This window comes from Centroberyx gerrardi, chromosome 14 (assembly GCF_048128805.1).
Source record: "Centroberyx gerrardi isolate f3 chromosome 14, fCenGer3.hap1.cur.20231027, whole genome shotgun sequence".
Taxonomy (NCBI): domain Eukaryota; kingdom Metazoa; phylum Chordata; class Actinopteri; order Beryciformes; family Berycidae; genus Centroberyx; species Centroberyx gerrardi.
The window spans coordinates 22,792,869-22,820,194 of record NC_136010.1 but is presented as its reverse complement, the minus strand read 5'-3'; the positions used below and the strand labels follow the sequence as shown (position 1 = coordinate 22,820,194).

General features: G+C 43.2%; 3 protein-coding genes across 3 annotated transcripts; 2 read left to right on the top strand and 1 right to left on the bottom strand.

The window, feature by feature from the left end:
• The first annotated feature begins 2,248 nt into the window (after nucleotides 1-2,248).
• Nucleotides 2,249-7,142, top strand: pofut1 (protein O-fucosyltransferase 1). Its single transcript, XM_071918695.2, has 7 exons — nucleotides 2,249-2,387; nucleotides 3,107-3,228; nucleotides 3,485-3,667; nucleotides 4,086-4,198; nucleotides 4,529-4,721; nucleotides 5,256-5,498; nucleotides 5,940-7,142. Exons 1-7 carry the CDS (start codon nucleotides 2,249-2,251, stop codon nucleotides 6,132-6,134), a joined length of 1,188 nt encoding a protein of 395 aa, XP_071774796.2. The 3' UTR covers nucleotides 6,135-7,142.
• A 390-nt stretch (nucleotides 7,143-7,532) lies between these two features.
• kif3b (kinesin family member 3B) lies at nucleotides 7,533-15,239 on the top strand. Its single transcript, XM_071918693.2, has 9 exons — nucleotides 7,533-7,593; nucleotides 9,181-10,687; nucleotides 11,982-12,083; nucleotides 12,469-12,591; nucleotides 13,117-13,235; nucleotides 13,838-13,954; nucleotides 14,216-14,321; nucleotides 14,676-14,887; nucleotides 15,093-15,239. Exons 2-9 carry the CDS (start codon nucleotides 9,284-9,286, stop codon nucleotides 15,196-15,198), a joined length of 2,289 nt encoding a protein of 762 aa, XP_071774794.1. The 5' UTR covers nucleotides 7,533-7,593; nucleotides 9,181-9,283; the 3' UTR covers nucleotides 15,199-15,239.
• Nucleotides 15,240-18,197: 2,958 nt separating this feature from the next.
• On the bottom strand, nucleotides 18,198-26,813 carry pcmtd2b (protein-L-isoaspartate (D-aspartate) O-methyltransferase domain containing 2b). The gene is made up of 7 exons (XM_071918694.2): nucleotides 26,686-26,813; nucleotides 24,568-24,728; nucleotides 23,818-23,968; nucleotides 22,822-22,924; nucleotides 22,550-22,721; nucleotides 21,685-21,808; nucleotides 18,198-21,426 (listed from the first exon to the last, which is right to left on the bottom strand). Exons 2-7 carry the CDS (start codon nucleotides 24,721-24,723, stop codon nucleotides 20,867-20,869), a joined length of 1,266 nt encoding a protein of 421 aa, XP_071774795.1. The 5' UTR covers nucleotides 24,724-24,728; nucleotides 26,686-26,813; the 3' UTR covers nucleotides 18,198-20,866.
• Between the last annotated feature and the right edge of the window lie 513 nt (nucleotides 26,814-27,326).

The following is a 27,326-nucleotide window of genomic DNA, read 5'->3' as shown; positions in this document are numbered from 1 at the left end:
GGATTAGAGACGTTTCCCTCAAAGCAAAGAGCCAGAATAGCGAACTTCTCAGACTCCTCGAGCTCGTATAATCAGTGTCACTGAGGAACTTGCAAAATAAGTGGTGGATTTTGATTTAAATACAGAAAATGGAAACTTTACATTGCATTTCCACAGCCCATATACCTCTTTTTTTTGTGTTTTGGACCACAACTGTTATTTTTTGGGTCATTTTATTTAATCCACTGGCAACAGATGCCAACAAAATGCATACATTTCTTGGAGTAATAATATACAACAAATTGCATGCACATTTTATCAGTTGTCATACCCTCTTGACAGTAGATAATGATCTCTTTAATGTGACATATTTAAGCAATTATCACTCAATTCAGTCAAACAAGGCTGGCATGTGCTTCTTTGACGTGTTATTTGAAACAGAAAGAGGGGAAAGGGGGAGAGAGAGAGAGAGAGAGAGAGAGAGAGAGAGTCCACAGATTTAAATTAAAGAAATAAAGGTTTGCGACCGCACCCAGGCCACATGTTGCCATGCCAACCGAGTACAGTGGGTTTGGGCATGTTGAGCACACATGTGAGCTTCTAATGAAGGACCTAATGACAGAGATCTGGAAACTCTGCTCCCTGTTTCATCTGGGTCTTTATCATTGGACATAGCACTGATTGGCTCCATCTGATTTCTGGGGAATCCACGGCGAAGCAGGAAGATCTATAATGCAATTTTTGTTTGCATCGTGAACTTTATCTGACCACTTTGTGTATCTATCTGCAGGAGCAGTCGGAAGAGATTAGGCAAACAATGAGATAGTTTGATGAATTCATAGATTGTGTTTTTGTTCACTGTAAAAGCCATGACTTTCTTCCAAACTCTAAACATGTGAGCAATATGTTCGAACATCCATCACTATTCACTTTCAAAGCCTGTGAATTAGTGCAAAGGTTCAAGCAAATGTTATGCCTATAAACAATTTCCAATCATTCATTTCAACCAATTTCTGATTGACCTTAACCTTTGTAGGCACAGAGCTTTGAGCAATCAAGTCTACTTTTATGAAAGTGGATCTATGCAGAATTAGCATTGCCAGGAACATGAGTCACCTCTGTGCCAGGAAGTATGTATCTATCATTCCTCTATCATTCCTCCCTCCCTCGCTCTCTCACTCACTCACTCACTCACTCACTCACTCACTCTCTCACCCATTCACACATGCAGTGATTAATAGCTATAAGATGAATAGTTATAGGATTAAGAATTCTTATGATGTTGATTGTTCATGATTTCAGTGACACAGATGATCACATGCTCTCAGATGTTTCAAGAGTTTTAAGAAGGCTAATGACTTGAGTAATAGAGTGTAGCTGGGAGTCATTTTGTGAGAACATGTGTCAACGGTTTATGTCTTATTTTGGATTAAACTTTTCATATTTTATCCACCCTGATGAAAAATCACAGTAGTACTCCTATAATGGTCCTAAGAGTTTATAGTGTGTCTGATAATCAATAGTGAGTTTATAGTGACCATACTGTAGTTATTGAATTCGATTTTTACCATCTCCTATGGTATTATTATATATTTCTACAGTGTTCTACAGTATAATTTAACTACAGTGATTTTTAGTGTGTCTGTGGTGCTCAATAGTGAGTTTAGTGACCTTGTAGTTTTGTTTTGTTTTTTTATCTCCTATGGTATCACTATAACATTATGGTTATGACATGGCATACTTATTATATTATTGTCTTATTCAGATTTTATCCACCCTAACGAAAATCTGTATATTATTCCCATAATATTCCTATAGGGATTTATAGTGTGTCTGCAGTACTCAACATAGTTTATAGTGACTTTACTGTACTTTATGGCATTTTTAGAATCTCTATGGCATTGCTATAAAATTGTTAAAAATATGCCATATTCATAAAAGTCCTGGAAGGGTTTCGAGTTTTGCTGTGATATTTGTATAGTAGCCTATCCTTATAAAATGTATTATAGGATTACCACAGTCCTTTTTCGTTAGGGTAGCATTTGAAAGCTTGTATTCCTTTTCGATTCGTGAACCTATACAGAGAGAAAAACACGTGGACACGCCCGGACATGGTTTCAGTAAATATTTCCTATATTTCTTGCTGTTATTTAGTTAAATTTGGACTCCTTTAGACTTGTAGGTCTATCCAACTCTTCTCAGCGCAGCAACTCACTGGTTAACCCAAACTGACGCGAGCAATGCATGTTGGGATATTGAATGAATCACAATGGCGGCGAATCAACAAGCTTTCCCTGCTCTCACCCTCGCATGTTTACTTTCAGCACTTATGCTCCAAACTTGTCGGACTTTTGCCGAGGACCTGACATGGGACGAGAATGGCTACGTTTTGTACTGCCCTTGCATGGGTAATTAACTGTTTGGAACTGTAACTTTGATATTCTGGTTGCACGCACCAGCTTGCCAATGTTACTTTAGGTTAGCTGCGATAACGTTTTCTCTTGTATGGAGAGAACTTCACGTCGAACTTCATTCAAAAATGTGGCCTTTCCTATCGGTAAAGGTACTTACCGCATAAAATAAGACGTCAAGACATCAAGACGTTTTTTTTTAATTGTTAGGACCCACATTTTAATTCGGCATATACACAATTCACCATGGAACACTAACGTCAGTCACATTTCGACTTTGAGAAATGGTTAACACTTTTCGATACCGTCCTTCACAGTAGTATATATTTTTAGAAATGTATTTTGGTGGAAGAAGTTTGTGGGAATAACATGCGAACACAAGAGAAAACAGATGTAACTGTTGCTAGCAGCTAAATGGGACAACATAGGGTGCAACTTAAGTTGTTGGACATTGCCACTTTGTATCACTGCACCAGCTGAGTTAGCCTAATAATGACAACTAGAGTTTGTCTTGAGTTAGCCTAATAATGACAACTATTGCTACATTATGTTTACAACTCATTCACTGAATATAGGATAATTAAAAGGATATGAAGTTGCCCTTGCATCTCCCTCCATTCCCTCAAGTTTCCAATTCCTGCACATGAGAAGGTCTAAAATGTCGTGTGAGACATGTCTAAAATGAGTGTTTGCTAGTGTCCCGTGTTATTTTTCAGGCCGCTTTGGAAACCAGGCGGACCACTTCCTGGGGTCCCTGGCATTTGCAAAGATGTTGAACCGCACCCTGGCAGTCCCTCCCTGGATTGTGTACCGCCACCATACACCCCCTTATACCAATGTAAGTACAATCAGTGAGGCATGGGGAACAGTGTGTCATTTATCAATATGCATGCTGTACACAGGACTGGACCAAGGTTTCTAAACTCATCTCTCTACCCCCAGGCTCTTATGCTTCCCAAATCTCTAAATTCACACGTCAATACTGTGACTAGTATTCAGTATCTCTCTTATCTCTTCTGTATGGTGCATGTGCCCTGTTATTGTACCTGAATTGGACAATAAAGGTCTATTCTATTCTTCTCTATTCTATTCAGGTCCATGTTCCTTACAGTGAGTTCTTCCAGCTGGAGGCCCTGTCTGCCTATCATCGTGTGGTCAGTCTGAAGGCCTTCATGGAGGAGCTGGCTCCTAAATACTGGCCCTCAGGACAGAGGAACGCCTACTGCTTCGAGACCGCTGCACAGAGGAGTGCAGACAAGAAATCCTGCCCTATGAAGGTGAGAGTCGAGTCGAGTAGAATCTTTAATATCTCTAATTTGTTTGGTTAGTGGTGTAGGGACTATGACCAGCTGGTTTGCTGCTTTCCATGTATCCCTTTCCTTTCCTTCCCTCATAGATATGTGCGAATGAGGTCAAGGTGAAGCTAAACAAAAGGATTTTTTACTATTTGAAAGCAGCTTAAAGTTGGGTTGAGAGTGTGATGGTAGTAGTCCTGCATCGCTCAGCTGGTAGTGTCCATGGATTTGTAGTGAAAGCCAGTATATATGAATAGGAGATTGAAACGCTGCCCTCTGGTGGCCCAAAGACCAACATTTATGAACCCCAGGCTCACTGATATCTTCACTCAGAATTCACTCACTGTCTATTGTTGTTTCACTCATCTGACATGAACAAATTGTTCTGGTTCATTTTCAGGATGGGAACCCATTTGGTCCATTCTGGGACCATGTTGGTGTGGATTTTGACAAGTCTGTCTTGTTTGGTGGCATTTCCTTCAGTCCCTACCATCAACCTCAGTGGATGAAGAAGTGAGTTCTCATTTGAGTTCATAATTCTACGTGCAAAGTGTTCAGTATAAAAGTTATGTGTTAGCCCTACAACATGATACAACCCTACTGTACCATGGCCACAGGTAGGATAATTATATCTGACATAAAACATTAAAATTTTTTCATCACATGCTTATTAGAGTCCTTTGAATCATAACACAAGAGGTGGCTGCTGTATGTTAATTTTCTGTCTCCCTATTTTGTAATGAAGTTTTCTAGCCTGAAACATACTGATTTTATTACTCCTCCCCAGTAAGTATATTGGTCTTATTTTTTTTAATGAGTGTTCTGCATCCCCTGTTGTAATAGGTTCCCTCCCTCAGAGCACCCGGTCCTGGCCATGCCTGGGGCTCCTGCCCAGTTCCCAGTGATAGAGGAGCATGTGGGCCTGCAGCGCTACATGGTGTGGTCAGAGAGCATGGTAAAGGAGGGAGAGGAGCACATCGCTGCCCTGCTGCCCAGGCCGTACGTTGGCATTCATCTCAGGATTGGCATCGACTGGGTGAGATGGCCTTCACGACATATTTGGACATAGACACAAATAGTCATTTTCCCTCCGTCTTTTGATTTCCTATTTAGTCATTCACTCACACGCTGACTCACATACATATCATGCAGTGTGATTTTGATTTTGGAATTTTCTATGGTGCCATTGTCATCAAGATACAAATCAGGCCAGGCATTTACTTCACTCCTCTATACCTGCGCGTTATCAAACGCCATCACAGTTTGTAGCATGTGAGGAGTTGTTTATTGAGCAATATCTACTTCATAAAATGAAGTAAAAGTTATATAATAAATAAATAAAATCTCCTTTGTTTTTACTATTATACTATTGTAAATACTTTTAGTCACAATTCTAACATGGATTCTGGATGATATTTGCACTTTTGCAATCGGTTTTGAAATCTCTTTTAGCTGGCTAGTTTGCAAAACCATGATGTGCCGTAGGACTGCACAGAATCTGTACTTGGTTGATTGTCACTCCCTCCATCATCCAGTTTCCCTGCTAAATCTTTGCTGTCCACCCCTACAGCAAAACGCCTGCAAGATGCTGAAGAGCGGCGATGCAGGGCCTCACTTCATGGCCTCTCCCCAGTGTGTTGGCTACAACCGCCAGACGGCCCTGCCCCTCACCACGACCATGTGCCTCCCTGACCTGTCGGAGATCCGCAGGGCCGTCAAGCTGTGGGTGAAGAAGACCTCCGCCCGCTCCGTCTACATCGCCACAGACTCAGAGTCCCACAGCAGGGACATTGACAAGCTCTTTAAGGGCAAGGTGGGTTTGCTTTGCCTCTTTCGTGGAGTTTGCAAGTATGTAATAAGTAACTCTGGCTTTTAACATGACCCATTTCTTCCTGGTATGTGTGATCTTAAATGTAACCTGAACTGACTGGTTATACTGTGACTTACGTGTCTGTAGCACAATTTGTAAAACAAGTTTTGTCACCATCACCAAGTTCTTTACATAGTTCCCAGAAGCTATTTGATGTAGAACATGCATGAACCCAACAGAGTTGAAGTTCAGCCCTCCGTGTATAGAGGTAGTTAGACAGTGTCATTTTACAAGTGTCTTATCAAAATTGTACTACCCATTTTTTCAGCATTTTTCATACCATGCTTCTGCAGAATTATTCTCATTAGGTAGAGTTTGAATGGGGCTAATCTTGCATTTCCTTCCCTGGTTATATATTTGTATATTTCCCTCTGCCTTCTTCAGGTGAAGGTGGTGAGTCTCCAGCCAGACTCGGCCCAAATTGACCTGTACATCCTGGGCCAAGCCAATCACTTCATTGGCAACTGTGTCTCCTCCTTCTCTGCCTTTGTAAAGAGGGAGCGGGACGTCCACGGCCGCTCATCATCCTTTTTTGGCATGGATAAGCCTGGCAAAGTTAACGAGAGAGTAGAGCTATGAGTTTGAATAACTGACTTATTGAAGTATCATGATGAAGGACCTCTGGACTCTGATGCTGGCTGACTGTCTGGTGCATGTGGGAAGCCAGTGGTTAATTTGAGTGATGGTTTGTAATGTGTAGAGCAAAGGTAGGATTTAAGGTAACAGGCAAAGCTCAGGTCCAATTTTAGAATGGGTTTTAATCTGTGAGAATGGGGGAAGGGCTTAAGAGATAGGATGTAGTGGGTTGAGAGTGTAGTTGAAATGTTTGCAGGATGTCATGACATGGACACTGCTGCTATCAAGAGACACTTTATTGTAGTCTGTTCCCTGCTTGGAAGTCCGTCAGTGCTCAAACAGTATTTGTATGTGCCCTCTCGAGATTTGGCTTCTTCATAGTTGTCTCTCCCTGCTTATGTATATTGAAGCAAGTTTTCCTTTCCATCAGGGAAGTACACTGTTTCCTGTAACATTTCCTTTAGCTACAGCCATGTGTTGTAGCTGTAACCATGTTTTGCATTCCAGTCAAGTTAGCAGGAGCTCAGGTCACCTCACTGAACCCTGCACTGATTGTAATGTCACTGATCATGTTCTCTCTCTCTCTCTCTCTCTCTCTCTCTCTCTCTCTCTCTCTCTCTCTCTCTCTCTCTCTCTCTCTCTCTCTCTCTTCTCCTCCAAGGAGTGCACAGTAACTGATCCTGTACATACTAATTATAGGGAGGAAAAAGGAGACAGTCTTTCCACCTCTCAATTTACCAAGACCAAAAACTGACAAAATGTCTGTAGGCGTGGTTTGAATGTTATGCAGACAGCACTGTTGTGATTCAATGAATGTGAATAAATGTGTCAGGGGGGACAAAAGAGGACAAAAGAGTTGATGTGTATGGTTGAAAATGGCTGAATTTATTTAATGTAAGTGGGAATGAGTGGCGAGCTAATTGTATGAAACCGATTAACACATTTATTTTATAGTTTAAATGTCAGTTTTTTCTATAATGTTTTTCATCAATAAATCGATGCACACTAATGTTTCCAAGAAACAACAGCCTCAGCCGGTTTACTTTCCTCACTGGAAGTTTAGCTGTGAATAATAGCTGGAAGAATCAGCTGATATACAGCTATGCTCGACAGGCTTGTTGGAAGACTTGCTAAGGGTTGCCAGGTTTGCGAGGCTCCTGTGAATTTATAGTATTGTCTTCCTTCCTTCCTTACGTGTGTATAAGTGGGGGGTTGTATCTTCTTTGTTAATTCACATTCCAACGAATAATGGGTTCACGCCAGTGTATGTTTGGATGTATCATATCTCTTATCTCAGAAACGCAGGAATTCGTTAGGGAAATATTAAGATAGTGTATTCATGAACACCTTTAAGGGGGATAGTACTACAACAACCTGGCAACTCTGTTCTGGACCGTTTTTCAGGGATGAGCAGCGGCTAATGGCTGACTGGGAGCTTTGGATTAGCTAACGTTGACTACTGGTAATTGAATTTTATTTTATTTTATCGACGTTGATGAATTTATGATCTGGAGCTGATGCAAAGGATTTATTAGTCTAATTTGCTTGTTATCTCTGTATGGCGATACTGTGAATTGCATTGACTGCTGCCCTCACTAGCGTTAGCCAGGTAGTGCTACCAGACTTGTAGCTACGTAAGGTTACCAGTGTTTGCCGTTGCTAGGCCGATCTTGTAGACTTGTTGGGAGAGCACTTTGCATAAGCTAACGTTAGCTGGCAGGCTAACATGACAAACCATTCATAACATTAATTAGGTAACCTAAGTTGCATAGTTTATGAATTTGCTACAGCTGGCAGAATGATGCCGATGATTGTCACTTGAGATAACCTGGAGGTCTGACTTGGAGCTAACCTAACGTTAATTAATAGTTGCCGGTGAAGGAGCTAATTTTAGTTCGCTTAATTGGGGTAGTGGCACTGGCATATTAGCTAACCAGTAGGGTGGCGTGTACTTGCTACTGTCCAGTGTTAAAATAAAACACAAAGAATTTGTTAATTTTGACTAGCTAAATGTAACCTCTTCAATTCTGACGTGGGTTGTTGGTATGTGACATGACACCTGGGAAACAAGTAAAACATTTACATTAGCCTGTGTCTGAAACAGCTGTCAAGGCCAGGAGTAGCTGATCTGTATTACTGGTTACTTATTCTCTGTAACTATAGCTAGATCATAGCTGATGGGGATGCTCCGATCGAAATCGAGCATATTCACCCTAAATAGGGCGATCGGTGGTCTGTAATTTGTCTCATCAGAATAATTGATTTCTCATACACAGATACGAAATTTGTTCCCACCAGGAAGATTTTTATCATTTCAACCTCAAATTGACTTCACATTATAGAGAGCTGGCTGTGTAACTATCATTTCACCATGCACAGACCAGCTGACCATCAGCTCCTCCGCTCCCTTTCCCCTCTTTCCCGCTGTGTAACTGAACACACACAGAGTGACATAAGAGTGAGACATGGTGTGGCGTCCTTTGCTGTCTGAGATGGTAAAAAATGCACAGACACATGAAGGTACCTGCATCGCCTGATTGATCTACTATCACTTCCCATCCAAAATACCAAGCCTCTCCCATTTTATCTGCAAATTATTGAAGGGTGGAGTACCTACCTGCCTGCAGTCACCTCCAACAAACCTAATGACAGGCATAGGCTATATTCCCAGATTCATTTTTAAGATAGCCGATATGACTCCTCTCCAGCCGGCTCCTTTTTAACAGTAATCTTTGTTTTTACTGAGGAGCCTCGTTCCACATCAGTCAGACTTCTCTCCACACTTGGTTTGAGTGCTGTCAGTACAGGAGAACATAAGGGCAGTCAATCTGAAAGTGACACAAATGAAAGTGAAACCTGAAAGGATGAATGCGGCATCCCTAATAGCTGATGTCAATCTGTAGCTATGTTATGTTGAACCCTATGTGGCAATTCCCCATATGCATGTAAAATGTGTATTGCAATGAATTATCAAGGTTGTATGTCATCATGACAATAATGCCATTGCGAGCAGGCTGGTACTGATCACCGATTGTGTCTTGTCTAACAGGTTCTGATGTGGGCATTTCTGACACTGAACTGTAACTGAAGCTGCACTTGGAACGAAGAGGGGACAAAGTGCCAGGAAGAGTGGTTATCAGCCACTCCTCACCATGTCCAAGAGCAAGAGCTCTGAGTCGGTCAAGGTGGTGGTCCGCTGTCGGCCCATGAACGAGAAGGAACGGGTGGCCAAGTTTGATAGGGTGGTCTCCGTTGATGTCAAATTGGGCCAAATTATCGTCAGGAACCCCAGGGAGGCCTCATCCCACGATCACCCCAAAGTCTTCACGTTCGATTCAGTCTATGACTCGAACTCCAAACAATTGGATCTCTATGATGAAACCTTCAGGCCCCTGGTGGATTCAGTTCTTCTGGGATTCAATGGGACCATCTTTGCCTATGGCCAGACAGGTACAGGGAAGACCTACACTATGGAGGGGGTGAGAAATGACCCAGAGAGGAGAGGGGTGATCCCCAACTCCTTTGACCACATCTTCACACACATTTCACGGTCCCAGAATCAGCAGTACCTGGTGAGAGCGTCATATTTAGAGATCTATCAAGAGGAGATCAGAGACTTGCTCTCCAAGGACCAGTCGCGTCGCCTTGAACTCAAGGAGAGGCCTGACTCGGGTGTGTACGTCAAAGACCTCTCGTCATTTGTCACCAAGAGTGTGCGGGAGATCGAGCACGTCATGAACGTGGGCAACCAGAACCGGTCAGTTGGCGCCACCAACATGAACGAACACAGCTCGCGTTCTCACGCCATCTTTGTCATCACCATTGAGTGCAGTGAGTTGGGCGTGGATGGGGAGAACCATATCAGAGTGGGCAAGCTGAACCTGGTAGATTTGGCCGGTAGTGAGAGGCAGACCAAGACCGGTGCTCAGGGGGAGAGGCTCAAAGAAGCCACAAAGATCAATCTCTCGCTCTCTGCTTTGGGGAACGTCATTTCAGCTCTGGTGGATGGCCGGAGCACCCACATCCCCTACCGAGACTCTAAACTCACCCGTCTGCTGCAGGACTCTCTGGGGGGCAACGCCCGCACTGTCATGGTTGCCAACATTGGCCCGGCGTCCTACAACGTGGAGGAGACGCTGACCACGCTGCGCTACTCCAACAGGGCCAAGAACATCAAGAACAAACCACGCATCAACGAGGACCCCAAGGACGCCCTGCTCAGGGAGTTTCAGGAGGAGATCGCAAGGCTGAAGGAGCAGCTAGAAAAACGCTCGGGGAAGAAGAAGAAGAGGAGGCAAAGGAGGAGGGTCGGAGAAGGGGACGATGAGGAGGATCTGGAAGAAGGCGAGACAGAGGACGACGATGAGGAAGGGGAGGACAAAGGGGATTACTGGCGGGAGCAGCAGGAGAAGCTGGAGAGAGAGAGAAAGGCTATCATGGAGGATCACAGTCTGGTGGCTGAGGAGAAACTCCGGCTGCTTAGGGAGAAGGAGAAGAAAATGGAAGACTTGAAGAGGGAGAGGGAGGCCGGAGAGATGCTCGCTGCCAAAGTCAAGGTAAGCAGCCTTTGCCAGACTGGATGTACACCTGTCAAGTAGGAATGCTCCGATTTCGAGTTTTAGCTCGCATGTGTTGTATCATCAGATCGTTTCTTCTGATTGGACAAATTACACACCACCAGTCTTATTTAGAGGGAATATCAGATCAATGGACGATCAATCGGAGCATCCCTACTGACAATCAAGTAGCCTATGTGCTTGTAAGTTTTGCCTAAACCTGGCAAGAATTTGAACTAGGCCTGCTCGATTATGGCAAAAATCATAATCACGATTATTTTGATTGATATTGAGATCACGATTATTTAACACGATTACTCATCGACTTTGGGAACATCATGCATTTATTGAACTTTAAAAAAAAAAAAACTTTTAACACTGGATTTCTTTGAACTTTAAATATAATTGAACTGAAAAACAAAGAAATAAATGAAAATAAATAAATACAAGTAAAAAAAATTAGATAAATAAATAAATGACTAAAATAAATAATATAAAAAATAATAATAAACACCAACTATGTTGTAGTCACAACCTACTGCAAAATATTCAGCATATTGGTAAACTATATCTCTATATGTCAGTCACTCAGTCAGGTAACAGAGGCACAAAATCAAAAGTTGCTCACTGTATGTAAATGGATCTAAATTGATCTCTAATGCGCCTGATGTCATCATGTCATGTCTGTAATTTGGAGTCTCCAGGTGTGAAAACAAAAGTGAAACTTAACATTCCACAGTCAGTAACGGGGATTTGTAGACAGTAACTCGTCTTCACCGCCATACAGACTTTAACAGTAGGTGACTTTAACGTTACCTTGTGGTATTTAAGTAACGTTAGTGGAATTAGGTAATTCAACAGTGTCGCAGTGCTTCAGTGCAGTTGAACACACGCCGTGGGTCTGTACAGGGTTTCCACACCAATGAATTTGTTTTACCTTTCCTGTCGACCAACAGCTCTCTTTCTGTCATCTTCTACCAAGGAAGGTTTCAAAATAAAACAGCTCTCTGTTCTCGACTCGAGCTGAAACTACACGCACCACAGCGTGTTTGGGCTTTGGCGGAGGGGTGGAGCGCACCGCTGCGAGGGAAAGGGGTAAAATTCGATTAATCGCCCAGCCCTAATTTGAACTGCACTAACACTGTACTGGCCTGAACCCCGGTATTTATTTCCCCGGATCCATAAGCGACAAATTATTTGTTTATCTGAAAAATACACACACAAGCCCACATAGGTTCTCATCTTATTTTATCCCCTCTGTACCATATGCTTTCTTTTTTCCTCCTCCATCCAGGCGATGGAGAGCAAGCTCCTGGTAGGGGGAAAGAACATTGTGGATCACACCAATGAGCAGCAGAGAATCCTGGAGCACAGGAGACAGGAAATCGCTGAACAGGTAATGTCTTGGGCTAAGGCTGTGCTCAGGTTATCTAATAAATGCATTTGCTTGAAGGTCACAAGGAAAGGAGAGTCTTTTTACAAGGCAAGCACAGGATAGTTGTTTTTGAATGTGTTTTGAATGTCTCTCTTGAATACTCAACTGTGATTGGTCATCTGAGGTCCCTCGCTTCGTGTTGGGGTCTTGAACCTGTCAGGGCTTATTTTGCAATATTGACCAGCTTGCTGTACATTATCCCTTCCTTAGCCGATTGGTGCAGATTGCATGCCAGAAGACTAGCTCACTTTCAAGCAATGACTCACGCAGTCTGATTACACACAGAGCCTTGCTATGTGCGCTGAGAAGTGCATGACTTAACGTGTGTATGTGTGTGTGTTTGCAGAAACGGCGAGAGCGTGAGATGCAGCAGCAGGTGGAGTGTCGTGACGAGGAGACCCTGGAGCTGAAGGAGACCTACAGCTCTCTGCAGCAAGAGGTCGACATCAAAACCAAGAAGCTGAAAAAGGTAGCGGCTGCCTTACTTTGCCGGTCGAGGAAATCGCTATCCGTCCTGTCAGCCGTCCAAACGGGCACCAGGCAGTCTGTCGTCAGCCTGTGGTTTTATTTACGATGTTTCCAGACCTGCTCACCATAGTCAGCGGTGACTATTCCATCCTGAAAGTCTGATGCTCTTGTGAGGCTTTATGTGTCTAGTAATGAAATGCTTCATAAGTAGGTCAGATATTTCAAATCAAGCAGGAATATATTTTTACCTTTGTCTGTTTGGATTGCCTATTATTATTATTATTATTATTATTCCTTTTAGGTTTACATTAATGACAGTCAAGTATGTCCAAGCCAACTTCCAAGGCTGTACTATTTTATATAAAGACTATTCAGCGCGGTAACCTGCGTCAAAATAACCCGCTCCTCCCTCCCTTTTACTTTTACTTTCCTTTTTTTTTTTATTGGTTACCTTTTTAATCACCCTTCCTCCCCCTGTTTCCTCTTTGTTGATCCCTCCTTCCCATCCCTCCCTCTCTGTTTCCAGCTCTTTGCCAAGCTGCAGGCAGTGAAGTCAGAGATACATGACGTCCAGGAGGCGCACATCAACGAGCGTCAGGAGCTGGAACAGACCCAGAACGAGCTCACCAGGGAGCTCAAACTCAAGTATGGAGTCCGCATATCACGTTACTCACTCAACAGGAAGACAGCAGAGGGGGGCGATCAATATCTATATATACGCCCTCTGCCCTGGCAGAGGAGGACATACGATCATCCCCGAGCTGCATCTGATTGCATGCCGTTATCAAAATTTGGGCTTGAGATTGAGCAATATCAGGGCTTTTGCCTGCATCATTAGAAAAAGGGATTGGCATGCTGTACTGCATGTTAATAAAGGTTATTAGTGCCAAGTCATGGATGCATTATCGTTACACAGAATTGATTCTACATGCTTAACTAATGCTTAAATAATTTTCTGGTTATGCTTTTGTCATGTTTTATACATGGACTAGCAGGATCTTAGGTCTTTTCAGCCCTGGGTTCTTCCCTAGTGACCCAGGCATCCTGTTGAATTAATTATAGCATCTCTAAACCACTGCCTCAGACCATTAGATTTCCTGCCTCAGTCTAATACACAGCAAAACTGACCTGAATTTCTTGCCTGTCTGCATGTTGGCCTGTGTGTTTGTCTTTTATTCTAACTATTTCTGTCTTGCCTTGTCTGCTTGCCTGTCTGTCTGTAACTGTCTGACTGTTTTGTTTTTCAGGCATCTGATCATCGAGAACTTCATTCCCCTGGAGGAGAAGAACAAGATAGTCAACAGAGCCTTCTTCGATGAGGAGGACGACCACTGGAAAATGAAGCCCATCACACGTATAGAGGAGTAAGTAACAGAATATACATAGCATAACATGCCTTTTGGTGCATTCTTAATCCAGTTAAATGGCTTTAACCAAAGTGCTTCACTGTGAGCACACGTGTATAACCTCTGTCCCTTGCAGTGTTTGTACTCTGGTCCGACAGAATACCTCACTACTGAGAAACACATGTAGACAGAGACGGTGTATTGCAGAGACGCATGTAGAACAACACATCTCTCCCTGACTGTGCGTGCATTGTAACACTTTCTGTGTTTCTGTCTCAGCGACCATCAGATGATGAGCAGGCCGTTGTCGGCGGTGGGCTACAGGAGGCCTCTCAGTCACCACGCACGCATGGCCATGATTATGAGGCCTGACATCAGATACAAAGTAGGTTGCCCCGCCACTATCGATAAACACACACATATACCTCGCAATGAATGGTCTTAGTACTACTCAATACTCCAGCAATAGCAGAATTGCAGCATATGCGTATTCATCAACACGGTTTACAAGGTGCGCAGGAGTATAACGTGAAACATTTTAACACAGTTTAAAATAAATATCATTCAGCAAGCGAGCCAGCAGTTACACACAATATTTTTAAAGCTAATATTGCAAAGTGTGACACTTTACACCCACATTAACACCATATTTTTGCTGCACGCTCTATCTCCCAGTCTGACTCAGTTGTCTGAATGGCAAATTTGACCCTTTGCTTCCACCCCGTTCCCCCCCCCCCAGGCCGAAAACATCCTGATGCTGGAGATGGACCTGCCGGCTCGGACCACCAAGGAGTACGAGGAGCCGGTCATCGCCCCCACGGTGGCCGCGGCTCTGGAGGACGCGCTCAGGGATGAGGACGAGATCCAGGTGGACGCCTCGGGCTTCCACAGCAGCCTGGGACCAACGCCACCAGTCAGCGCCAGTAGCAGCCTCAAGAAACCAAAGTCTGGGTAAGACAAACAACCGTCCTCTGTAGTTCTACTTCAGCTGCCAGAACCTCAGTATACACTTGCTGCTCATACTCGCATTATTTGTATGATTAGTCAACTTTGTCAGCAAATAAAGGAAAGAAAGTATGAAATAAGTATAAACCAAATTGTTTTCTGTCATCCCCACAATCTCTTTAATCATCTATCTTTGCTTTCTGCCACCCAGTCGACCGAGAACAGGCAAGAAGTCGAGCACCCCGACCTCTCCATTCAGCCCCTCCAGTCCTGGATCCCCGCTTTACCCACAATCCCGCGGCCTGGTGCCCAAGTGACAGCCCCCTACCACCACGACTACTACCACCACCCACCTCTCATGCACATCTTTCACCTTTGGGACCCAAAACTTTGAGAGAATGGGTTTCGTTTTGTTTTGTTGGGAAGTTTTTTTGTTTGTTTGTTTTTAGGTGAAGACATCAGTTTTCTACAGAATCTTGCAGACTGCGAAGAGAGATAGAATACTTAAAAGACTCATGCTGCTTTATAGGTTTGAACTTGACTTTAACCACAAGACCAGTAACTGTTGTCATTCGCCGTATCTTGGGTGGGGATTTGAAACCACTCATCATGACCTGATCCTGGGTTAGTACAGTACCAGGATGGCAGCCACGCATGAAGCCCCAGATCACTCTAAACACTGATGTTACCTTTCCCTGCACTTGGCCTGAATGCCAACAACGTCTTATTATCTTTACTTCACAATGTTCTTAATGTACAGGAAAAAATTTTTTTTGAAGGTGGGCTTTGAACCCCCCCTTGATGAACTGCAGTATCCACAATGCACTTCTTCCTCATATCTTCCCAGATCTGTGTTGCTTGCTGGGGGTTGTAGTCCTTTCTTAAGTGTGGACATGGGGGGAGGGGTGTGTTTGTAAGTGTTCTGTGTGTCTTTGTAGGTCTGGCCATGTATCTTTGTATGTATGTGTGTGTGTGTGTGTGTGTGTGTGTGTCTATAAGTTGCTGTCTCTCCTGAATGTTTGACTTTTAGGTTTACATCATACTGCGCTGTTTTCTTTCCCCCATGGTTGGACTTCTGTAAATGTTAGAGCTTTAAGGTCTTTTATGTGTGGGTTTGTTTGGGTTTTTTTTGTCTTAGATAAGTGAACCTGTCTGGTTGTAAGTGTACAGGCCGGAAAGCGAAGCACACTACAGACTTAGCCTATGTCACGAGTTGCTGTAATCAGTAGATGCTGTTCTTCCTGGGGCACACGAGACGGAGGTGGGGAACGATGGGAGAGAGCTCAACACATAACACGCCAACACCCACTAAGGACACATTCCAGGTTGCACGTATTGCAGTTGGCCACCGGGTCTTCTATAGCGGCATGTTAAATCACAAACGCTAACCACAGCCTTGGTCGCTGCAATGTTTCTGAACTGGAACGTGCCTCAGATTTATCAGGGTTCCAAGGTGCCTTAACCTGCGTCCTTAAGCTCTGCCCCTTTCCTTGAAGTGTGCACTCCTCTTCTTCTTCTCGACCAGTCTTTTTGACCGCTGCGTTCGTTCCCTCCTGCAGCAGGGAACTGGCAATAGCACGGTCCCGGCATTTCAGTCAAAATCAAGTGCACACTTTAGATGGAGAGGCAGAGCATTCGGACACGACATTCAACTGCCCCCAGGTCTTCGGGGTAAGGGCCGCAGGAAGGGAGGGCAGGTGGAGGGGTGGCGGAAACGTGGTCCCCCTTCTGTTTTTACCTCATCTACCTTGTTATTGGTCTGAGTGGTCCTTGGAATGAACTGATCGGTGTAAAAGAAGTATCAACGCGAAACCCCAATAGAGTGCTAAACCCATCACGTACCGCGGTGCCATAGAGCTCAGTCGAAACACTATGGACTTGAATGGATCTGAACACACAAACCGTTTCATTTGTACGCGTACAGATGAATATTATGCAGTTTTAATCTCCATTGTTCAGTCTGCATCTCTCTGATGCTCTCTGTTCCCCACGCTCCTCTAACTGTGAGGGGTGTGCTGCCCGCTTGCTGCTACTGTGTAGGGTTCCACAACCCACTGTGACATTGCATCAGGCCTGGGGCAAACGGCAGATGAAATCCACTGAAATATTTGAGCTGTGTGCAGTCGATCTTGTCTGTTGCATAAGAGCCACCAAACCATCAAGCCCATCTCATTTGGCGGTCCAAGTAGACAAGCGAAACCTCGAAAGTACTTAAAAAAAGAAGAAAAAAAAGGGGATTTCAAATGCTGTTTGACCCATGCCTGCGTACCTTATGTATTTAGATATGTAACAATGAATATAGACTTGTTGATAGGCAATCCTCAGTCACTTTTGCAGATGTAAAAAAAAGAAAATGGGTTTCCATATTGAAAAAAATCTAACTTATTACCATCTTTTTTCATTTTTTTATAAACAGATGTAGATACAATTTTTTATTCACAGTTTATTGTTTTCTTTAAAACAGACTATTGTTTTATTTTTGGAGCTTTGTAATTTAAAGTAATGTGCAAATTTTTATTTTTTTTGCATCACACGTGCTATACGTCTTCTTTTTTATCCAGCAAGGTACAGGTTTATTTTTTTGTTCGTTTGTGCGCACTTCAAATGGCTTTAGTCTTTATAAAGTTCCTCCACTTCACTAACTTGTTGCAAGATGAAAGTTTGGATCAACTGTTGCACGATGTCCTTAGGTGAAGTATGGAGGCTGCGCATAGAAAAAGAAATGTGACATTTATCCACACCAGAGTTGAGTATTTGAACATGTGTACTGTACATTTAGCTTCATAAGTCATAAGATAATCTAAATACAAAGATAATCTCTTTGGAATAAGACCTGTTTGAGGTAACCGTAACATTGCAATGCTGTATATCTATCGCATGATTTTAGCAAGCTTGATTAATAGTTTGGTTGTTTGAGTATTCATCAATCCATATAGGAATTTGGTAAACAAAATGTGAATGTCTTAATTTGATTGCAGACCTTTGCATATTTATCCCATAGCTACACCACTGGACCCAAACTCCATATCTAAGACTTTTGTGACCAACTTTTATGTGCTGATATTGTTTTGTAGCCAAATCAAGATTATGCTGGTGCACTTCAGTCTGTGGCTGGCTGCGTCTTTTACTTGTTTAGTTTCTTTTGATTATTAAAGACGATTATATGATTACAAGATGATAATGTGTCCTGTCTCTTCTAAAACCTGTCCATTAAAAGGCTGCAAACATTTATAAAGCATTAAGACTTTGTACCACAACTGCTGTTTCCTAATCAAAAGGCACACTGTGCATGGGGAATATTTTGTATAATGGACTTTATTAACAGCAGTCAATAATACAGCTCAAATTTAAAAACAAACAGGTCATCCTTACCAAAACTTGATGTTAAGTGCAAAAAGTACAACATGATATACATTCAGCAGAGAATCACAACTGCACAACAACTGAACATGAATGGTATTTGAAGTCAAACGAAGGAATGGTCCTACATACAGTACTTCAAGGTAGATCCAGCAGCAGTAAAAATGGCAGAATGGCAAAAAAAACTGAAGCACATCACACTCATTAGTAGGAGTTATACGGGATGTCATTTTCCAGGCTTGATAAAGACTTCCTTTTTGGACACCATCCTCCCATTCATATTTCCTGGAAATGGATATATGACCAATATAATCTCTGCTAATACAAACTCCGCATTATTGTTGTGATCACATCCCTAATCTATCCAATGAACTCTGTAACGCTGTATCTGCTCATGCCGGCGCTTCTGCATTGCCCTGTGCAGAGATCACCTTGCTCTCCATACTGCAGAATCTACCTTTCAAATCAGAATAGGAAAGATTTAAGGCTTTAACTGTCAGATTTTATCGCTTGATGAAAAGTAAAACACAACCTATCAAAAATGTCATTTTACCAGTGCTAGTAGCGTTTCGCTATTTTTTTTTAAATGATACAACACAGACAGAAACTGACATCTTGTTTCTTCAAATGAGTGACTTGCTGTTGATCTGCTATTCAAAAGAGAGATTCCTGTCAAGAATTTAGAGTCCATGCAACATAAGTTTGGCACAGAAGGGAGAAGAAAGTTTGGTACCAAAGCAATAGTACAAAGGAATAATGCCCCATCTAACTAGAAACTATACAGGAATATGTCCATAGGATATTTTTTCTACTCATCAACTACTCATGTTTTTTTCATGACTCACAAATCAAAACATACAACAGATTCATGTGTACACACCACTTCAAGTCTCAAATAAAGTTCAGAAAATAAAAATATTAATAATACAAGAACAAAAAAAAGATTAGAGCACTAGCACGCATCAACGAAATGTGTTGACGGTGAAAAAACCTGCACACTGTCAATCAAAGAAATTGTTTCGCTATATGTCTTCATCATGCTGGTTTCTGAATGTAAATTGGAATATTAGACAGTAATTATATGATCTTTTATGGTCATTCTCTTTTGTATGAGAGATTACGATGGGATGTGGAGAAAAACATCGAGGCTGCCTTTGGATACACGTCAGGGTTTAGGTCAGTTTCATCTCCATACGACAAAGTCCGGAGACAAAGATGAACTGCAACGCATTACATGAAACATCTGCATAGAAAAAGGGAAAACGCTTTCATCTACTTATGAATCAAATTTCAACTAGTGTCCAAAAAATGAAATGAAAATCAACCCTTTACTGATGCCCCAGGAAAGCAGATTAGAAGAGGGCAACCCCTTGGAAAAGCAGATAATTTAATGTTAAATTATCTAATTGGTTGGGGGCTCAAGACAAAGCTCCTGTTCTATCTGGAAATCAGTAGAAATCATCACAACCGCCACACCATCACGGCCAAAACTCACTAGCTGTAGCTACAATATCATTAAACATGATGTGGTGTAAGAGAAAATCTACTGGACTTTCTCACATCATCTTCAATCGCTGCATCTTTCGACGTACATGTTTCTCACTCACAATGTCAAGCTTTGGGCAGACTTTATGTCCGGCAGTCCTTTCTAAAAACCTCATTCTTTTTCTAAAAATACACCTTCCCCCACTAGCCGATATCGCACACTACCTTATGTGGACAAGCCAGACCTTTCTCCGCTCATGTTTCAGAGATCCACTTCCACACGACCCACACCCTCCTACACAGGTCACAGCTGTAATAGTGGGCTCAGAGCGAGAGGGAAGAGAGAAGGCGCTCTGTCTTATTTCTCTGTTCTACTCAAAAAGCCTTCTGCTCTCCGGTAAAGACTCTCTCTCCCTTTGGTGCTACAGTGCATACATGCACACACCTGAACTAGAAGGTCTAGTCTGCTAGACTAAACGACGGTGGTCTTTCTCTTCACTACCAAGCTGCCTGTTGTTTACGATCTGCAGACCCGAGCGCTCTGGTGACTGTATTGTTAGGCTGTGCTGGATTAGCATATTAGCATTGAAGAGCTCTGCAGAGAAAACTGATAAACTGAGTAAATGCATTATGAACCAATATACAGATTCTATTTATTTCCGCCTCGAAGGAGACTGGCGGTGACAGGGAGGAGACACAGGTTATACATCAGTGACTGTTTGGTTGTCGGAAACATTGGTGTGACTGAGAGAGCTACAGTGAGCTATCTGTTGTCTGCTCTATACGCAGACTGCTGAATTGTTTCTATTCCCAGCGTAGAAAAACCCTCCCTCCCCTCCTCCACTGGACAAATTGAGCTGACTCTGTACGGTGTCAGCAAATGAATCAAGTAAGGAACAGCGGGGGAGAGAGCAAACGAGTGAGTGGGAAAGAGAATGAATGATGGAGAGGACGAGGACAGTGTGTGGAGAGACCCGGGGTGGGGTGGGGGGTTGGGTTGGGGTCAGGGGGGTCAGTAAGGTAGGCGGCCTGTTGCCCTGCCTTGTACAGGTGGTGGTGGGGTTAACGGAGGCTTCGGCCTCGGCTAGGTTGTTGGTTCCAGCTCTGCGGCTCAAGACCCGGCTGCGGCTCCCGGCGGGCTCATTTCTCCCTGTAGTACAGCAGGTACATCTTCAGAGGCTCGGGCAGCGGCAGGCCCAGAATCCTCTCTCTCAGGACGTTCACGGCCGGCTCGGGTCGCAGCAGCTCCCCCGTCTCCCTCTCCTCCTCCTCCTCCTGCTCCTCCTCCTCGTCCTCCTCCTCCACCGTCTCCTCCTCTTCCACCACCCCTCCCGCTCCTCTTCCCGCCCTCCTGCCGCCTCTCAACTGCCGCCTCGCCTCCCTCTCTCCGTCCTCCTCGTCTTCCTCCTCCACCCTTCCGCCCTGGTTGTTGTTGCTGTCCAGAGACGCGGGGCCGATGCCGCTGCTGGCCACCACCTGCCGGGTGGCCAGGACCAGGGCGTTGCAGTGGCGCCGGTGGACGCGCCGCCGTTTGAAGCGGGGGCCGTACTTATGAAGCCCGGCCACTGCCAGGCCCCTGCCCACGCTGAACGAGGAGCCTCGGCCACGCGATTGGCTGTCGCCGCCATCCGTGGTCACCCTGAGGGTGTGGCGGATGGAGATGCGAGCCAGCTCCTGTAACGTCCGCACCTCATAGATGGCTGTAAAATAAACAGGATGGGTAGGAAAATAATAAGAAGAAATAGGGGGGATAAAGAAGACAAAATGCAAATGTTTGCCATATCTTACATTTGTCAACATTCAAATCTAGTTGTATTTTTCATGAAGTGTTAGTTTCAGTCACGTTGAGGCTGCACAAATAACAAGAGTCTTATTGTAATGACATTTCTGCCAGCTTTTAGCAAGCCTTGTCATACTGGCTTAGTCATGCATGTAACAGAGCTTGAAATGAGACTCACGTAGCGGGACAGTCTTGGGTTTGCCATTAGTGCTGTGTTTGGGCAGGACCAGAGGAGCGAAGGACACAGAGATTATCTTTTTGGTCTCCCAGCTGTTCAGCCCCGTACGGGTGATCTTGGTCAACTGCAGAAAATACAGGAGGATGTAAGGGATTACACCAGCACTGAAGTCAGAAGGTGTGTTGAGTAATGGTACTGCTTGTGTGGAGTATATTACATTTTCTAATTTATCTAATTTGACTCAACATAAACAGCTGACTTGTATCAAAATCAAATCAATGGAAAAAATCCTTCAATTAATTCCTTCAGTCATGCAAAACTGCACAATCACCTAAGATTTCTTCCAAAAGGAGATGTTCACCATTTGAATATTGTGAGACCTATACCTGCAAAATGTTGAAACGAAATTAAATATGGTATAAAATTAAGACCATTAGCTATTTTGAGGTCTTTACTGAGAAAACGGTAACATTTTTTAAGATGCAATCATTCATGTTTTTGAAATATTGCATGATGAATGTTGGAGAACAATTTTTCCCCCAAAATATATCTAAAGCATTTTGGAATGAAACCCCTCTCTAGTCAAGTCTGACTGAGGCCAATGTAACGCTGATCTGGTCTGTGTGTGTCTGGGTGCACACAGTAATAATAAACTTGCATTGTACAGGACTTCTTAAGCAGTTACGACGTGCTTCATACACAATAAAACAATGATAAATAAAAGCCAATAACAAACAATAAAAATGCCAGACGTAATAGAAAGCAGAGTTAACGGAAGAATAAAAAAATTGACAAGGAGGCGACGGTGAAGTGAAACACGACACTGGGACTTTGCCAGCCCGAGCCTCTCAGGCGGGACACCCACCTTCTCCTCCAGCGGCAGCACCAGGATGCCCCCCACCTTCAGCAGGTTCTTCATGTAATCCTCGTGCTCCTTCTGCACCCCGGCCCCGCAGTACACCCTGTCGTACTGACGGCTCTCCGGAGGGATCTCCAGGCAGTTGCCCACCACAAAGGACGGCTCGCAGAACTCGAACCTGAAGGAAGACACTCGGTAAGCAATGCAAACGTTGTACGCAAGCGAGTAATGAATGAAGAGTACTATAAAATATTACTGGATACACTTGGGAGACCCACTTGTCAAAGCTCTCGCTGGTTTTGATGAAGTAATCAAGCTTCTGGTAGGCGTACTCTATCACATCTGCATGTAACTCGACACCATGATTTACTCCAAATGGTCCTGGAACAGTCAGTACACCACAGTGTTACAATCACCATATTTACACGAACACTAAAAATGTGATTGTCATGCGATGAAGACAATAGTGTGAGAAAGGCAGGGCCCATATAAACATCATACTCTGGTTTTGTTAGTGTGTGTTTTTATACTCACAATAAGCACATTTCACATTGTAGGGATGACAAACTGCATATCTTCTGTGAGTCAGCCTGTGTACTGTATAGCTGTGAGCTACATTGCAATCAGTAGGATATGAGCTCTTTGCATCCGTCATGCCAAAAACTATCTTGTCCAAAACAATCTATTTCCAGCATTTCAGCATTCCAAGTATGTAGTACTCTGCCTGATCTTTGATCCACATCTCTACACTACTGAGTTTACACTACTCTACTGAGATCCCACTCTTGAAAGGACACACATTTACTTTCTACAACATGTAAACTGGTTTAGTAGGGGAGGTGTGACTTTACAGAATCTTGTAAATGGCTTAATCGCACTATTGACTTAATTGGAGTATTATTGTGCGCATGTAAATGTAGCCATTGTCATAAGATACATACTGGCAATTAGACTGACCTTGGATTACAATGTTTAAACACAACCTACATGTCCACTGTGCTTTAGACCTGAGCTAGATTGTTATATGCGACTTGCATCCTTGAGTATTAATTTGAGGGTGGCTGCTAAAATTCCATGATAGCTGTGATATACTGTGATTCACAGTATTACTCTGCCCATTCTTTTAACTCTATGTATCCAGGCAAGTTGACAAAGAATATTTTTGTTTACAGCAATGGCCTGGGGGAGCAGTTCTAGAGGGAAGGAGAGTTACACACATTTATGCACTGAGATACTAAAACATGTCAAAGTGCAAGTCTGCATTTACCACCTACCCAATATGAGCCCGACCATGGTGCTGAGGTAGCCGGTCCCGCTGCCCAGGTTGAGGAAGGAGAGGCCAGGGTGGAGATCCAGAGCCTCCATCACCTCAGAGTAGATACATGGAGCCGACAGGTGGATGTTGCCATGCCGCCACGCCAAGTCCTGACAACACCAATATTATAAGTTCAGCAGTTTTTCTCACACCCAAAAGCCTATGAATCACATTGTGCACTACTACTGTGTCCTCTCACAAACGTGATATTCACATATGCAAATCACTAACGGGTGAGTCTGATAAAGAATAACTCGTCTCATCCACCGCCATTTCCCCCCAAAACCACTATAATCTTATATGCCGCAAATTGCTTCAGACTTAAAAGCCTTTTTGTGTGATGTTCTATTAATCCCTGTAGGGAAATTCACTTTTCTCTTCCCCCACTCCACAGGGAGATTAGAGCAGGTTCAGCTACAGAACAGCTCCTCTGAAGCGGGTAGGGACTCATTGTCTTGCTCAAGGACACTTCAGCAGGGCGGGTGGTTACTCTCACCAAGGTCTAAACCCAGGCCTTCCAGTTGAAGGACAGTCTCTCTACCCACTATGCCCCCCTGCTATACATGTTGTAATTTTGGCCCATTCACCACCAAACACCGATGAAGGCCAAGTGCTGAAACACTCAATTCTCTCTGCTGCTGTGTGTTACGACATACAAGCTTAATTTCAAGTGCTGGCTTTCATTTTAGTCCCACTACCCATCAGTCACCTTGTACGCATTGTCCCGGTATTCATCTAGGTAATAGTCGGCCCGATCGATGGCACGAAAGGCCCGCTCTACCAGGTCCGAGCGGATGTAGTAAGCCTCCTTCAGGTTGTCAATCAACTCATCATTGTCCTCGCCAGCACTCACAGCTCCGCCCATCTTGACTGAAGAGAAAGAGAGGAACTGGTTGATTCAAGGATATGTAAAAGTACACTCTCTAAAATGACAAATACGCTGCATGTGATGTTAATGGATTTCTAAACATCAAAGACTACTGAGTATCTTTTATCAACAAAACCACAATCTTAAAGCCTACAGTAAGCACTGCTGCACCAATGATGCAGAACCATTATTGACAAAATGTAAAATTTCTATTTATTTTTAACATCCACCCCTGTTTTCAGGATGGTGAGGGTCCTCAGAGGAAAATCCTGAAATTGTTCTTTCTATATATACAGATGTCTTCTGATTGTTGATGAGGGCGATAGGCAGTGCACCTCCATTATAATGAGTTCTAAATTTCAAGTGTTTCCTCAATTGTTTAAGCCTGTTTTGTTTTTTTGTTTTTTTAACTTCTTTTTATCATGCCACTGAGTGTTGAATTGAGGTCAGTGGCACACTATCAAACTTTCTCACGGTTTACAGCGCTTGAGAATTTTTTTTTGCAAACCATATTTGTTCTTTCTTGAACAGTACCAAAGGAAGTGAAAGTTTAATTATTGTGAAGATTTAACTTCAACTATGAATCTTCACACCTTAGCTGCAAATTTTCACACAACTCCTACAATGCTCTTCTTGTATTCATAAAGAACTATAAGTTATCACCAAGAATGTGCCGTGGGACTGGAGAGAATCTGTACTGGTTATAACTTGATAAGTTATAGCTGTGTAACTTGCACAAGAACTTAAATTCTATCTTGTTTATGCATCATTTTGTCCAGAGTCTTCCCAAACCCTTTGTCTGGGCTATCTTACAACCACAATGAGATGCATATGTACAAAATTTCATGATGGTAGCGCAGTGGGTGACTATAGTGTAAGTTTTAAGATAAGGCCAGCAATCTTAGAGTGAAACTATGTTAGCCACTACTGATCTCACAAAGTAGCAACCATTGAGAAGCCCTTTGAGACTGTAAATGTGATTAAGAGCTGTATAAATAAAACTTGACCTGACTTAGCCAACCAAATTTAGAGGCCTAAATGAAGCTTTTGGCAGCAGCGTGCTAGGTGTGATTGCTGCTGCAGTGGCTGTAGTGTTAAAAACAACACCAGAGGGCCATGCCAAGGGACGGGAGGGACAGAGATCACAGGCTGCACTGACTGCCAAATGCTTGCCATGTCATAAGGCTACAAAAGAACAAAGGAGCCCGGCTATTTAAATATTACTGGTCCTCCCGCCTTTGATGCCAGTTGGTTGAGTTGAAGAGGATGTTGTCAGTTACCGATTCCTCTGAGAAAAAACAGCAGACCTGGCATCCCTTGAACGCCTACTTGCAGGGAAGGGAATCAGGCAACCATGTCACATATCACCTCTATGGATATTCTAATAAATGGCTTGTTATGAATATGAATACACTCGTTAACCTAAATAACCACAGGATGGCACTGTAACCCATTCTCTAACAAACTATTTGGTTTAGTAGGCTAGTAGGGTACACACTTCCTGCGAAACAATGCAATTTATATTTCACAAATCAGTTGTTGAGGTAATGAATTACTATTATCACTCCTTTATTTACATTGTTATTAACAAGCATCAGCAGTCACACCGCGACCGTTAACTACAGAAGGTTTGAATTCACCGCATACATTCAACGTTCACGTTGCGGCTGCTATTTTTTGCGCCACTCAGGTGAACCAGTTTTGTATAACCCATAACATTCAAGCATTCTCGATCTAACAATCGGCTGATACAGATAACAACAACAAAATAAAACGTTTATAACGAACTGCCATGCATTGGCAAGGTTAACACAGACGGAAACAACCGCAATCCCGTCTTCTCTGAGAGAAGAAAGATCGAGACAAGAATGACAACAGCAAGATTGCCAGAGCTGTAGCAACAAACAGCTAGCTATCCATGAGTCTATGTATTGACACCTGATAAAACTAACGTTGTACCTTGTGGAAATGCCGACTGTTATTCCCTGTCTTTGCGATTTTCCTTATCTTCAGCCTTTTGTTGTTGGGGGGATCCAGTCAGAAACACACCACTGCTGGATGTAAACATTCGGCCAGCTGACGTCCTGACGTCATACGTAATATACGCAAAATAACGCTCAGACATGGCCTACATTTAGAAACTGACACTCAAACTAAGAGGTCGTTATTAATAAAAACAGAACGGAAATGTTAATACGTATTTAATGTTTAATATTTTATTATTAAATAGCAATAGTAGTTAAATATCTTCCGTCAAGCTTGTTAAGCCTTATAGTTCTTCAGCAGTGGCTTAACAACGTAGTATGCAACACATAGTGAGTGGTGATTTTCGGTTAGCGCATGAATATCTGAATTATGCGGTCTCAGTGGGTCTGAGGTGTTCGGGTATTTTACCATAGCGTACAACGTGACTCGGCCTACCAGGACTGAGACCCGGAACTATCTGTTGTATGAATGCTCATTTTTTTGTTCTAGCTCTTAACAGTCTATGCTCTGACCACAGAGTTACAATACAACTAATTATAACGAGCTGAACGCTTTGAATATGCTTTGGTAGTCATTGTGTTTTTCTGTTCTTCTAGGCCTTCATTGGGTCAGTA